The 14,224-nt window shown below is 37.6% G+C and overlaps 1 protein-coding gene across 1 annotated transcript; it reads right to left on the bottom strand.

Moving 5' to 3' along the window:
- Positions 1–4,857: 4,857 nt before the first annotated feature.
- Positions 4,858–12,006, bottom strand: praf2 (PRA1 domain family, member 2). The gene is made up of 3 exons (XM_062438671.1): positions 11,723–12,006; positions 9,569–9,786; positions 4,858–8,080 (listed from the first exon to the last, which is right to left on the bottom strand). The coding sequence occupies exons 1-3, from the start codon at positions 11,899–11,901 to the stop codon at positions 7,941–7,943; spliced, it is 537 nt and encodes a 178-aa protein (XP_062294655.1). The 5' UTR covers positions 11,902–12,006; the 3' UTR covers positions 4,858–7,940.
- Positions 12,007–14,224: the final 2,218 nt, after the last annotated feature.

Genomic DNA, 14,224 nt, shown 5'->3' with positions numbered 1-14,224 from the left:
CACAGCTGTACTTAAGATAATAACGGCACGCCAGTTATCAACAATAATCTTCCATTGTCAGTGCAGTCTGACCTAGAGAGGGGAGGGACTTAGAAGGTTTGTTTGAGGAGATAAAAAAGGAAGCCTTTATCTGTACTTTCAGAAACTTCGACCTACTTCTAGAAAAGGGTTTGGTAACCACCTGCCTCTACCCCGCAGAGCCTGACTTAGTCACTCACAGCCACATGATGTAATTGCTACTGTTTGCCTGGAAAAACCCTATCCCGGTCTCCTCCCTCCTTCCCTTGTCACCGGGTAAACTTTCAATGCTATTGTAATCTGTTTACAGAAACTGTGTTGGAACAGCTGACTGTTACAAGAGCTTGAGGAGGAAAAACCTCTTTGCCCAAAATACACAGAATATGTTTTCTTAATATAGGTCAGAGTAGCTGATTCTATCATCTAACCTAACATAACACATGGGTCCTGTCAAGTGTTATTCTGTATTGTGCGCTTAAATGTTGCCACATGGTAACACTGTCTGATGTAACATTAGGGTGGGAAGGTGTCACAGCCAGGATATCAACAAAGAACATATATAAGAAATGCATCTATCATTCCCTGGTTGCCTGGTTACATTGTGTGTATTATATTATATACTCCTGTCTGTGTTGTTATAGTGCTGTGTGTATGTTTTAATGAAGATGGGAAAAAACTATGTCCAAGTTGGTGGATAAATGTGTAAAACCCGCATTCATTGTGGTCTAATATTATGCCATTATGCCATGTAGGCTGCTATTTTACAATATAATAACTTTTCTAATGTTTAATAGTATGTTGTAGCAATTTATAACGCAATACCTTTGCACTAACGTAACGGCTACGTTAATGCAATTGTCCGGCTGCATTTTACATATCATTACCTTTCTGCACCGATTGTCACATTTCCTGTTGTTTAAGAAAATTTAAATAAATAAATAAATGAATAACATAGCATGTCAATAACAAGGCAATCTAAACTGACGATCATTCACCGCAACAGGTTGAACAATGTTTCTTCACTGGCTGATGCTGAACTGATAAGACTACATTCATGACAAGGAAACAATATGAAGATATCACGTAAATAGTCTTAAAACACGCGCAGAAAACACAGCTGCGCACTACCGACAGTGTAAACTCACTCAGGAAGCGCACAAGCATTAGATTATAAGAAAATCACAGGAAATAATAACGTTTAAGTGATTCTACTATCTATTACAAATCGGCAACGTAACAAATCACTGATTATATTAAGTTCCTATTTAAATCTGAGTTTATTATGGGAGTTTTAAAGATAAGGATTCAGGATCGTATGTGTCTTACCAGAGGTGGTGTCTGTCTGTTCAAAGCGCAGTGTGTCAGTGTGTTTCTGTTGCTGTACTGTCTCACTGTCTCTGCTTCAGTTTCTGTTCTGGGCTGGTCTCGGGAGGGTGGGGACTTTTTAAAGCTGCCCCCCCCCCCGATGACGTGGGAGCAACTCCTCCCTGGAAAAACATACACACCAACTGTGTTTGTGTGTTAGAGGGACTATCTGGAGATAGAAATGTGTGTGAGAGGCTATATTTATTAAGGAGCGTGTGAGGGACAGACAGATTTGTGATGTGTTTTATTGAATTAATAAGAGGGGAGTACCAACTATTATTTCTCCAGGATGTTTATGGATGAGTCCCACATCTTGTCAAAGTGATTGGATTTTTCCATAGAGAGCAAATTAGAAAGACGTTTTAAGAGATGATTACAATTGTAGGATATATTTGGCATATACACACAAGTAAGATTCAAGATCACTTTATTGTCATTGTGTAAATTCAGTACACTGCCTAAAAATGGAACTCAAGATATATACATAAAAAGAAAGATTTATCACACACATACTCATCAGAACATACACAGTTCACATTCACATAATTACCAACATATGCTTTAAAAAAAGTTAAAAATGAAATGGACCTCAATACGTATAAAATTAGCACTTGTAAAAGATATTGCACTTGTGTAAACGATAATAAATAAATAAGTAGCAAATAATTGCACAAGGATGTTCATAGCTAGATTTGACGTGATATTGATTATAGTGTGTGTGTGTGTGTGAGAGTGTGAGTGTGTGTGTGTGTGTGTGTGTGTGTGTGTGTGTGTGTGTGTGTGTGTGTGTATGTGATTTCAGAGCAGAGTTCAGTGTGATGATGGATTTGTGGATGGATAGAAACTGTTTTTCCATCTTGTAGTGAATGCTTTAAAAAAAACAAAAAAACCCCACCATGAATTAAAAACCTTAAAATCACAGATTATCATGTTTTTCTTCAAACTTCCTGTTACAGCAGGAAATATACCAAGTATGCCAATGAAAATTTCTTCCAAAAAATCTTTAAAACAGGACATTTCCATAAGCTGTTGTATCCCTATAAGCCTCTCCCTCTGATGAACCTATGTAGGCCTAACTTACACGGAGTAATAAAGTAACCACTTATGTTGTAATGCAACATGAACCTAGTATTATTAGTTAAAACTTGTGACTTAGTATTTCTTCTCCAATATCATTACTCTAAGCTACAGTCTTCTATTTTCTGATGACTTGCAGAGTGAGAAAGAAACCATGAATTATGAATAAATGTTTGATTATTAGTCTGCCATAAAAGTGGTCTTGGTTGTTGTTATAAATACTTGAGAAAAGTAGGTATTAAAGAAAAAAAAACCATCATTACATCAATCTGAAAGACAGAATCAGATGTCCGTCGTCTTCGAGTGTACAAATAGCTTCTTCCATATAAGGCTAAAGTCCTTCAGTGCTTTATAGTCAATATTCTTCTATTCTAAAGGGGAGCTGCAACCAACTTTCAGTCCCTACTCAGGGTCCCCCCACCCTCATTGTGTTTCCTGTGTATCTCTGCAGCCTACTGAGTCATGATGTACTGTGGTATGAACTCTTATTTTTAACAACCTGACTCAACTGAAAACTGAAAGCAAAAATAAGGGGAGACCAGTATCACCAGGAAAAAAGATATACTAAATGCTGGGTATAGGGGAAAAATGAACCTATGAGCATGATTTATGACATTATTGCTAATTTGGAGCAAATTGTTGTCCAGTATGCATCATTAACATCTAACTGAAGGAAAGAGAAAACATGTTTTTGATTAGAAGGGGAGTATTTTGATTTGTATATTCTTACATTCTGGATCTTTCAGTGAGGAAGTTGTAATTTTAAGAATTTTTAACTCAACTTTTTTGTTGAAAACGGCATCAGACACAAGTTATTACACCAAACAGAGTACTTTAAATGACTTAAAACATGTGTAGAGGGGAATGTTTCCCGTTAACATAATACTCCCAATTTTGACTTAGTGAACTTAGCTTTGACTTTCAAATGTCTGACATGCTTTGTCATAATTCTATATTTCAGGAGACAAAGAGTTAAAAACTGTCTATGAAAAGTGTATGTGTGTGTATGTGTGAGAAAGAGAATGAGAGAGAGAGAGAGAGAGAGAGAGAATGAGAGAGAGAGAGAGAGAGAGAGAGAGAGAGAGAGAGAGAGAGAGAGAGAATGAGAGAGAGAGCACCACCTGCTGTTAAGGTGACAAACCCTTCAGTGTACTGAAACTGTTCCCCATAGACACTTGTGAGGTCAAAGAATCATTCTGATTGGCCTATGTTACCTCACTGTATTCAGTCAAGACATTTCAGGTCATTTCCTTGTTCAGAACATGTCATTTAGCTTCACTTAGCATAAGGAACTGGCTTAGGTGTCATCATGTGACCTCAGTTTTATCTCTAACCAACATTTATAACATAAAATATCAGTGGTGAAGACTTTCCCAATAACCCAGAAAAAAGAATTGAATGTTGGCTGAGATCTGTTTTGTTTATTAATTGTACGGTGTCCCTGAGATAGACAGGTAATGTAAGGTATTGCAGCACTCACAACCTTCACAGAATGCAAGTGGACAACTGCAAAATCTACAATTAGCTTCTCTGGCCTTATTCATTTATTTGAAAATAAACCATGAATTTTATAATTGAATTTAGTATAATAAAGACACAATTGAAATAAACTGCTTGAGTCAAAAGCTATAAAAGGTGGTCCCAGCTCTGCTAACAAGCTAGCTACCTTTAGCAATTCTGCTAGGTTTGTTTTTCTCCATTTAGATTGGATTTCGCAACTGCCTCATTTAGTTATGTGGAATAATTTACTGAAATATGATGGTTCATTCAAAAAAATTTTTTTTTACAGATAAGAGTTAAGGAGAAACAAGTAAGGACATGTAGTTTTAGCTTTAGGGCATGTACACACATAGCCAGGTTTCTGGAAAACAGATATATTTTCATACGTTTTTGCCTTTCATCCACAGGAAAACTCTATTTTAGGTCACTGAAAATGATTATTTCTGAAAACTTCCACCCAAGTGGAGATTTGGGAAACTCAGTTTTCGTGTCAGCGTTAACGTCAGGTGTGTGACCTTTGTTTAGGCTTTATGCAGTGTATTTATGTGGGTTCCTGTTGAGGAAAACCTTTCTGAAAACGATCTGGTGTGGACGATGTTTGAGGGGGGAATATCCGTTTTTATGAATACCTGGCTACGTGTGGAGATGGCCTTAACTAAGGCTAGCCCAGGCTGTAGCTCTCCTGCCATAACTGTTTCTACGTGGCAGAGTGAAGTAGGCCCGACTGCAAGGTCTACAGGCCACATATGATCAAACCAGAGAGTACACAAAGCTTTTTAGCTATTTATACACTGTAAATACCCTGTTTTAGTAAAACGGACTTAATTTTTTTCCAGTTCTGGATTTGTATGACAGGATAGATGGATGGATAAACAGATAGACCATAAACACTGCAGGACAGCAATCTTTTTATTTAAAAAAAAGGGTGGTTTAAACAAATGTATTTACCAGCTTTTGTCAAAAACCACCAGACGCTGTGTTGGTGAATCAAAATTTAAACACTTGGCTGAATGGAAGGCAACATTGAACATTCAGAATGATCACCTGTAAAATAAGTTAATTGTGCACTGTCATGCTAAAATGTTTTATATCCTTGTAAGTCAGCAAATCATTACAAGTTACAGATTACACCATGAGGCATTTCTTTCTGCTTAGATATAGTGTTGTTAACCTGACTTGTGTGGATGCAGGGTTAGGAGGTCAAGACAAACCACCAGTGGTAGGGAAAGCTGCTCAAGTGAGAAGACATGTTACAGAAGACTCACATGTTCATGTTTCCTGCTGAAGAGTCCTTTAACAACTGTCATGAGGCTTATAATGTCAACTAACTGTCTAAAACATAATTGTACAAGGCAAATATCAAAAGTACAATGGCACATACACAGTCATTTCGAGCATTGTTTGTTTCTTCAGGGCAATAGTAAACCATATGATTAGTAATCAAAAATTCAAACATAAACGCAAAAATTGTAATTCTCTGCATCTCAAAATGCTTTGAACAGAATGGCACGTCACAGAGGAGGAAACGTTTTTGCAGCCAAGTTTCACAAACTTGGATTAAAACAGCGGTCAGGAGGAATCTGTAAAAATATTCAGGGAATGAAAATAATGCAGAGAGAAAAACCAGCTTTTTAACAACAGGCTGGGAATTTCAACATTCACCACCTACACATGTTTGACAACAGTTTTATGAACAAATCAATACAATAAATTATTCAAATACCTTCACTGTCAGCTTTTCTCATACAAAATAATTTGCTATAAAACTGCTGAAATACCTTACCATCATAATTAGTGCTTTTTAAAATGTTCTATAGGAGTGCCTTTAATTAATTTTCCTTCAGACAACAGTCCTACATCATTTCTCCAAAACAGGGAACTATCTGTAATACCATGAAGCAATGCTGGGCTAGCTGTTTCATACTGCAGGGTCTGAAGAATCTAATGAATTAATATTTATGGACTGGAAGTGGGGACAAGGGCTTTGGTTGGTGGTCATTCTGGACTTAGATACTGTGTATGATGGATTCATAATAATTAATAAATAACTACGAGTCTAGAGCCATGTTAGCTCTGTGAGGCTATAATTAGAACAGCGCATGCTAAATGCTAATATCAACATGCTAACATGTTCAATTACAATGGCAACAGGCTGATGTTATGCTAAACAAATGGAAACCATGTTCACCATCTCAGTTAAGCGTGTTAGCATGCTAACGTTTGTTAATTAGCATTAAACACAAGGTAGCCTATAGCTGAGATTGATGGGAATGCCATTAGTTTAAAAAAAAAATGTTTTAAGTATTTTGTTATAAACCATGATGGTGCTAAACATACCTAACTATGCAAGACTGTACTTTGAGTTTTTTTTTTTTTTTAGCTAAATGCTAGAAGCTAGTTTCTAATAATTTCCATATTCACCCTCTTAGTTTTGTGTGTTAGCATGCTAGCATTTGCTAATAACTGCTAAAAACAAAGTACAGCTGAGGCTTATGGGAATGTCTATAGTTTAAAAATATTTTAAAGTATTCTGTCATAAACTAGTACTGGCATTTTTTTCTTGATGAAAGCGCTACACATACCTTACTCTATGAAACTGTACTTTGAGCTAAATGCTAAATGCTAGTGTGTCTAATAATTTCCATATTCACCCTCTTAGTTTTGTGAATTAGCACACTAACACTAACTTGCTGAGCATTAATAAGAAAGTATAGCTAAAGCTTATAGGAATGTCATTCATTTTGGAGATATTTTGCCATAAACCAAAGTATTTGACAAAATGCAATGTTGACCCTGTGATGCTAGATGAAAAGTCAGGAGATCACCAAACCAAACACCAACATTTTGCCATCTTAGAACCACTCCGCTAGCACGCCCTAAAAAAAAAAAGAAAATTACAAGGAGGAATTTGCAAAAATACAGCGGCCACAAGTGTTGGCACCACAACCAACAAACCCGGGTGGTTAGTACTTATATGTGGGAACAAGGATTTCAGTTATAAAGGAATTAAGTTTAGTTATTCATTTGTTCCAGTGGCGCTGCTACCAACAGCCAACGCTTGAAGACTGAGCCTTTGACCAGCAGTGGAGGACTGTAATGGGCAGTTATTCTAAATACATACATGCTGAAAATGGGGCAACTTTAAGGATTAGTTTAAAAACTGGGATTTGGCACCAGTTCATCACTTCTGCTCCTGTTCATTCTGTATTGACTCTTCTAAGCTGAACAAAGACTTCCATTAAGAATGTGATTGTATATTAGAAGGAATGGATTAGATTTGTTCTTTGCTCTTCATGTAAAACCTCTGATTTCCTTTTAACCTCATTTAAGTCACTTAAATTCAACACTTAGTATACACACATTAAGTATATTGTTAAAAAGTAATATGTAGGCATTTGGTCACTGAGCTTTACAACTTTATGCTCAAAATATTGAACTTTTCGCATTCAATGATTACTCAGTGTTTTTTTTATGCTTCAACTTTTTCTCACATAATTTCAACTGTACGCAGACGGAGCACAGATCAATATTTAGATCAAAAGTGCTGGGTGGAGTATGAATCATTTACACAGGCAGACTGCAAGTTAATATAAAGACACACAATAATTCAAATGCGAATATGCTCAACAGAAAGCGGAAAACACTCCACACATGTATGGCAACTACAAATCTAGTCAAAATAAATCAAACAAAACAATGCGTGCTTAAAGTGCAAGTTTGGCAAAAACAGATCAGGGATGATTTGATCATTTGTTCGTTATGATGATTTCTATGTATGTTTGTTATCTGCCTGTTTCCTATTGGACCACAGAATGTGTAATTTCCTTCACTGCTGACTTCTGAATAATTTTTAACAACCCAAACCACCATGTCCAATGATTCGTTAATTCTTCCTCTTTCCCTGCAGTAATGCTCTCATCCATTTCTTCACCTTCAACCATATTCTGCACACCTCCTCTTCCTCCTCTTCTTTTTCCTCTCTAGGATCCAGCCTCCTGTTCCTGTCCCAGGGCCTCTAACAGGAGTCCCATGGGTGTCCTCTTCAGACCAATGCTCTCCAGTTTGTTCTCCATCTTGTTCTTCAAGTTGCGAAGTCTCACCGATGCGTGGACGAGAACCACTGTGAAGGAGGGAATGACAGATGAATGAAGTTAAGTTGGTTTGAAATAGAGGCCGACCCATATATCGGTGAACTGAAATTATCGGCCGATATTAGCCTATCAAATATATATCGGTATCTGTGTCTATGCTTTCCAATAAGTGACAATAAAGTGTGTTTATGCGTATACTCTGTATATACAAGATAACTGGCCAATATATCAATAATGGAATTCTTTTACTCCCTAATAACGGTATCAGCACCAGCCCCACAATTCCAGTATTGGTTGGGCTCTAGTTTGGAATAGTACTAATATGGCGCTTTTCCACTACACAGTTCCAGCACGACTCGCTTCGACTCGACTCGGTTCTTTTTGGTTTTCCACTAGGGATAGTACCTGGTACCTGGTCCTTTTTTAGTACCTGCTCTGGTGAGGTTCCAAGCGAGCCAAGCCGGTACTAAAATGTGACGTCGACACACTGCTGGCCGCTGATTGGTCAGAAGAGTTGTCGCTGGAAGAGTCATGAGCCGTCCCACACAAGAATCAAACCCGGCATTTTTAAATACCGGCAGCAGCGTTACAACCATAGTTACAGCCATAAGGCTCAATTTTCTTGCTTTGTGTGAGACAGAAGCCTCATACAGCAGAAAGTACACCACTGCCTCCATGTCCTCCATTGTTTATGTGTTTTGTGTCGCGTATAAAACAAAGTCACGCTAGTTTCGCGGAGCCGTGCTATGACGACCTCGCCCACGTTGAGTAGGTACTTTTTTGTAATGGAAAAGGTCTGTTCTGGAACCGTACGGAGTCCAGGCGAGCCGAGTCGTGCTGGAACTGTGTAGTGGAAAAGCGCCAATAGTTAGTTTCAAACTACTCAAAATTCTCAAATAGTGGCCTGGGCCTTTATTTATGTCAACTGCAGAGAGAACCAGGCCTTCATTTCTTTTTTTCTTGATTTATATGCTGAATAAGCACCTGCCTGTGAACCCTTTTGCTTTTCTTTTTATTTCTCTGTACAACATAAAGCAGTAACCGGTCATCAATAGCCTCATCAATCTATTTTCATAAGCTGCAGACACAGCTGGAACATGCAGCATATGCTTGACACCGCTGTTTACAGGACATTATAGTTCATAAGTGTGGATGTTCACATTGTAATTGTTATCGTTATCGTTCTTAGTGTGGACGGCCCTTAACTCATCACCTCTAAAATGAACTGCTGTCTTGATAAATACAGCATAAAGTACATCTCCACAGCACTTATTCCATCAGATTCTTTTATATTCTATTGTATTTAACTGTATGCCATAAAAAGCAGCAGCAGTTTAGGACTTTGTATTAAACAATGCTAATACAACAATTTCCCAGATATTGCTATGATATGATATGATATTGAGGTGTCAGCAGAAATCTCAACTATGACAAATAAATCCAAAACTATCAGCATTACTAGGAAGCAATAAAAGGGAAGTAAATAATATGTTTTTTTGTGTGTATTTCTGTCTTACTCAGTATAGGGAAGGCTATCCCAAACAGGAACACGGCCACGCCACCCACCACTGACAGCAACAAGTAGCTGACCAAAAGAATGGCCAACACACAGACCGCTGGGTGGTTTCTACGGAAACGGCGAATTGGAGCTTGGTTCTCAGCAGCCCAGACAAAGCCCAGGAACAACAAGGTGACCACCATCGCCCCCACCAACAGCTGGAAGGGCTGGAAATACCTGCGAGTAGAGAGACAGTCACAGAGAAAGAGTTGAAACAGCTGGTGTTACTCTACTTTTTTCTTATTGTTATCAAATCTCATGAAAAGACCATTGTCTAATATTGTTCCACTGTGGAGCTCCATTGTTGCCCAAAAATTATTAATAACACATGAATGAGCTGTACTGTTGCACTGACTGATACATTCCTTCATTACCACGAACACACACACACACACACACACACACACACACACACACACACACACACACACACACACACACACACACACACACACACACACACACACACACACACACACACACACACACACTGGAGTTAATTTTGACTCAATCCCACACACACACACCTTCAATCCACTGCTGAAAATAGGTCTGTCGCGATAACTACTTTTGTTGGACGATATATTGTCTCAGAAATAATCGCGATAAAGGATATTATTGTTATTTGAAGAAAATGTTATACCACTGATATAATGATAATAGTGAGGCAATATTGAGGTAAAATAAAAAGACCACGGTCATGTTCAGGTATCATACGATAAGTCCATATATAGACATGATGATGTTGATAATTACATTACTGTACGATTAGTTGATAACATAATTATTGTGACAGAAATAGTCCCTAACAAATGCAGTGTACATGCCATGAACACTGCTTTTTTCATTGCATTGTGGGAATTTTTGTGGGCAAAACAACAACAACAACAAAAACCAAAACATAGTGCAATATGCAGTTAATATGGAGTGATTTCAGACACATTGCTGGTCTTTTCATGTGATATGTTGACAATAAGAAGAATCCAATTGATTCTTTAGAGCGTTCTTCAGTGTCATTTTACAACACTCTCAGGTGTCTGTCTCTGTAGATGCACAACACCTCTGTACGTGCTGTTTGTCCCTAAATGGGCTTTACGTTCTGGTTGGAATTTTTATTTATTATTTTACAACTAGACCTGTCACAATAATTATCGACTTATCATATAGTAATGTAATTATCATCATGTCTCTATGTAGACTTATCATACGATACATGGACATGACATTGATCATTTTTCTCCTTCCATTATTATTCTATTCTATTATCATTATATCAGTGGTATAAAATGATCGTCAAATAACAATAATATCGTTTATCGCGATTATTTCTGAGACAATATATCGTCCACATAAAAGTAGTTATCATGACAGGACTGTTTTCACATTAAAAGCCTTCTATCTGCTCCAAATATATAAATCTTCCTGGTTTTTGGTAGACTTTTAATGTGAAATATCTCACAGTTGACAATACTTTGACAGTGTGGAAAAAGCCTCCAAAGTAAAAGCAACTGTAAATAATTCATGAATAAAAATCAATACACATGCGTTTCTACAGACATTATATCATTGGTATAAAATGATCTTCAAATGACAATAATAGCATTTATCGCAATTATTTCTGCATTAATATATCTAAGCCTAGTGACAATTTCTTCAGCATATTATGTCTCCACAACTTCACACCTCTGATTTGACATCCTAACCCCTTGCTTTTGTTTAAGGATGGGCTTCTAACAGCAATAGAAATGACAGCTCTCCAAATGAGTGGCATTCCCTTTAATTGAATTGGCATCCTCCACTCCCACACTCTCCATAACAGAACAGATGATGGAGATCAGCTGTGTTCTTTTATTTACATGAGGAGAGGGTGAAATGAGAAGAAAGACAAGAGGGAGGAAGCTTTCACGTTTATCTTCATGAGTTCATTCTAACCTCAGCGTTCTCTCATTATCATAAATTCAATGGACACGCAAAGGCAATGAAAGCTCTGAATAATGTCACATAACTTCACAGTGTTAACTACAGACTTCCAGTATGTTCGCTATAAGAGACACAGAGGATAAAAAGGGAAGGGGGGGGGGTGATCACGTGACGTCAGAATAAAGAAACTTACGCCACTAGGAGCAGGAAGCCCAGCGCAGACAGGAAATAATTGCTCTGGTAGTACAGCAGGTTGTTAATGATGCGGTTGTTCCAGCGGTCCAGGTCACGCAGGTCGGGCACGGCGAACCGGGCCGAGCTCAGGATGAAATCATCCAGGCTCCGTAGGGGTGGCGGCTGCACGCCTGCCATCTTTACCAAACGATAAGAAACTTGCTTTCCCAGAATGCAGCGCAGGGAAAGGGGGCGGGCGCATGGGGGATTACGCGCTCGCTCGTTTACTAGCGAGGCGCGTGCCCGTGCATCGAGAAAAGAGTATGACTGAAGTATATTGATAGCATTTGGTTGTGTTTTAGCTGTTATTAAAGGACAGGTTCACACTTTTTTCTGTCTTAAAACAACAGTCAGGAGCTTAAATTAACATTTAACCTGTTTTTCTTTCTGTATTCATTTCTCCTGTTCATACTGACCATTAGAAGATCCCTTCATAATGCACTAACAATGAAAGTGATGGAGGATAAAAATCCACAGTCCTTCTGTGTAAAAATGTATTTAAAAGTTGATCTGAAGCTAATATGAAGCTTTAGTCGTACAAATGAGTCAAATCAAGTCTTGGTTCAACGTTACAGTGATTTTAGTAGCAAAGTCTTTTTGTTACTATACTTCCACCACAGCTCAACAGGGAAACACTAAGAGGGAATTTGATGCTAAAAAGACTGTAAATGTGTCAGATATCACTTGATATGACTAACTCAGACTGCTGAAGCTGAATAGAAGCTGATCATCTACTTTTAAATGACTGTGTGGACACACTGTGGATTTAGTCCTCCATCACTTCCATTGAAAGCACATTTGAAGGAGATCTTTTAATAGTCAGTATGAACAGGATGAATTATTACAGAGAGGAAAACCTCTTTACTGTTCATATGGACACCTGACTGCTGTATTAAGACACACTTGAAAAAGTGTGAACCTGTCCTTTAATAGCATGTTTGGGTGACTTACACTTAATTTAAGTCCTTATAGGCGAATTATAGTCATTATAACTTAAAATTAAAGGACCAGTCCAGATATGGTTTAAGATATAAAAGGACATTTTGCTTTGAATAATAATTTGTCTGATAAACAAAATGGTTAAATTAGGCTAGTACTTAATGAAAAACTTTCCTTTGTTGAAAAATTCAGAATCTACAAATGTGGACTTTTTTTTTATTTCAGAAGTTGAACTGCTGGACACAAGATGTCTCCTCCTTCACTGAGAAGTCCATTCTCAGTGTTTGTGCACTGGAAGCTTCAAGTTTCCACATCGTACTTGTGTAAGTTGCATAGTGGAACACGATTGGCTTCCAAACTAGTTGAGAAGTCACAATCATGCTTGGATGAACACTTTCCTCTATCAGCAGATCAATGTGAAAACATAATATGTTCAAAGCTCTCCCTGGCTGCCAATCTGGACATACCATTGGATTGACGTGTCATGAATACAGATCCAATCTAATTCCCCCAATTCATACACACTCAAATGTAATATAATAATGCACATACACATACTTACATACACAAATGTAGTTGCATTAAATCAGAATATCTACAGTAGTAGGTGAATGGCCAGAATTAAAAAACAACAAGAAAAAAATTAAATAGATAAATAACAATCTCCATGGTCATAATGGTTTTAATTGAAATATATAGTTAGACAGTATATAATTAGATTAATATGTCATCATCAATGTAATGAGGCCCAAACTGGACCAAGACAGGTCAGGCACAGGGCCAGCCTACCTCACACCTCTCCACAGCAAAGCATAGCATACTAGTTATATTGAGATACCTGTGTACCTGTGCCTATACAAACATAGTCAATGGACACAAGAATGCCTACACTTCCTTACAGCCCCAGGTGCCCAATAATTGTCATTTTTTGTCATTTTTTTTCCATCCTTCCCCAAGACTTAGTTGTTCCCTTCCCTTTTGGAATTTCAGATTTTGTAGTTTTCTTTTGGATCTTAATCTTTCTATAATCCAAAAAACAAACGTTGTGCATGAGTCATACTGCACAGTGAAGAGAGCAACATCCAAGTGAAGTAACAATAAGCAAGGCACATTTTGAATGGGGGGGGGTTAATAATGTGACTAATTGTGTAACATTCAAGTTTATTGACATAATATTATATACCTGTAAATGTACTTTTTGCAAAAATCATTCATCAGTCTACATGACTATAGGGTTAGATTCACTGTGCCACTCCAATGATTTACATAAGGTGAATTTACTGGTATTCAACCTGTAAAAACAGTTGCATGACATCATGGCTGATAAAATAACTCCAGATGTTGTCATCAGGGTTATCTTGGCTCAGGTTACAGATTAAAAATGTTTTTAACCGAAACCTTCTGTTACAAAGTGGGGGCGTGAAGTTTGAAAAATGTAGCTCTTTATCAGATCATCAGGGCATAAAGAAAGATGCTATCAAGTTGCATTATGGGAACTTGTGTTGACATTGACATATATTAA

The sequence above is a fragment of the Scomber scombrus genome, chromosome 18 (assembly GCF_963691925.1).
Source record: "Scomber scombrus chromosome 18, fScoSco1.1, whole genome shotgun sequence".
Classification (NCBI taxonomy): domain Eukaryota; kingdom Metazoa; phylum Chordata; class Actinopteri; order Scombriformes; family Scombridae; genus Scomber; species Scomber scombrus.
The sequence above is the reverse complement of the archived record's forward strand: the minus strand, read 5'-3'. Positions and strand labels throughout refer to the sequence as shown.

What these genes read in the sequence shown, in the direction of transcription:
- praf2 (XM_062438671.1), bottom strand. Translation starts at nt 11,901, where the DNA reads ATGGCAGGCGTGCAGCCGCCACCCCTACGGAGCCTGGATGATTTCATC. An exon ending in GGCTTCCTGCTCCTAGTGGC is followed by an intron (nt 9,787 to 11,722) that starts GTAAGTTTCTTT and finishes CTCTACTCGCAG; the next exon opens with GTATTTCCAGCCCTTCCAGC. An exon ending in GATAGCCTTCCCTATACTGA is followed by an intron (nt 8,081 to 9,568) that starts GTAAGACAGAAA and finishes CCTCCTTCACAG; the next exon opens with TGGTTCTCGTCCACGCATCG.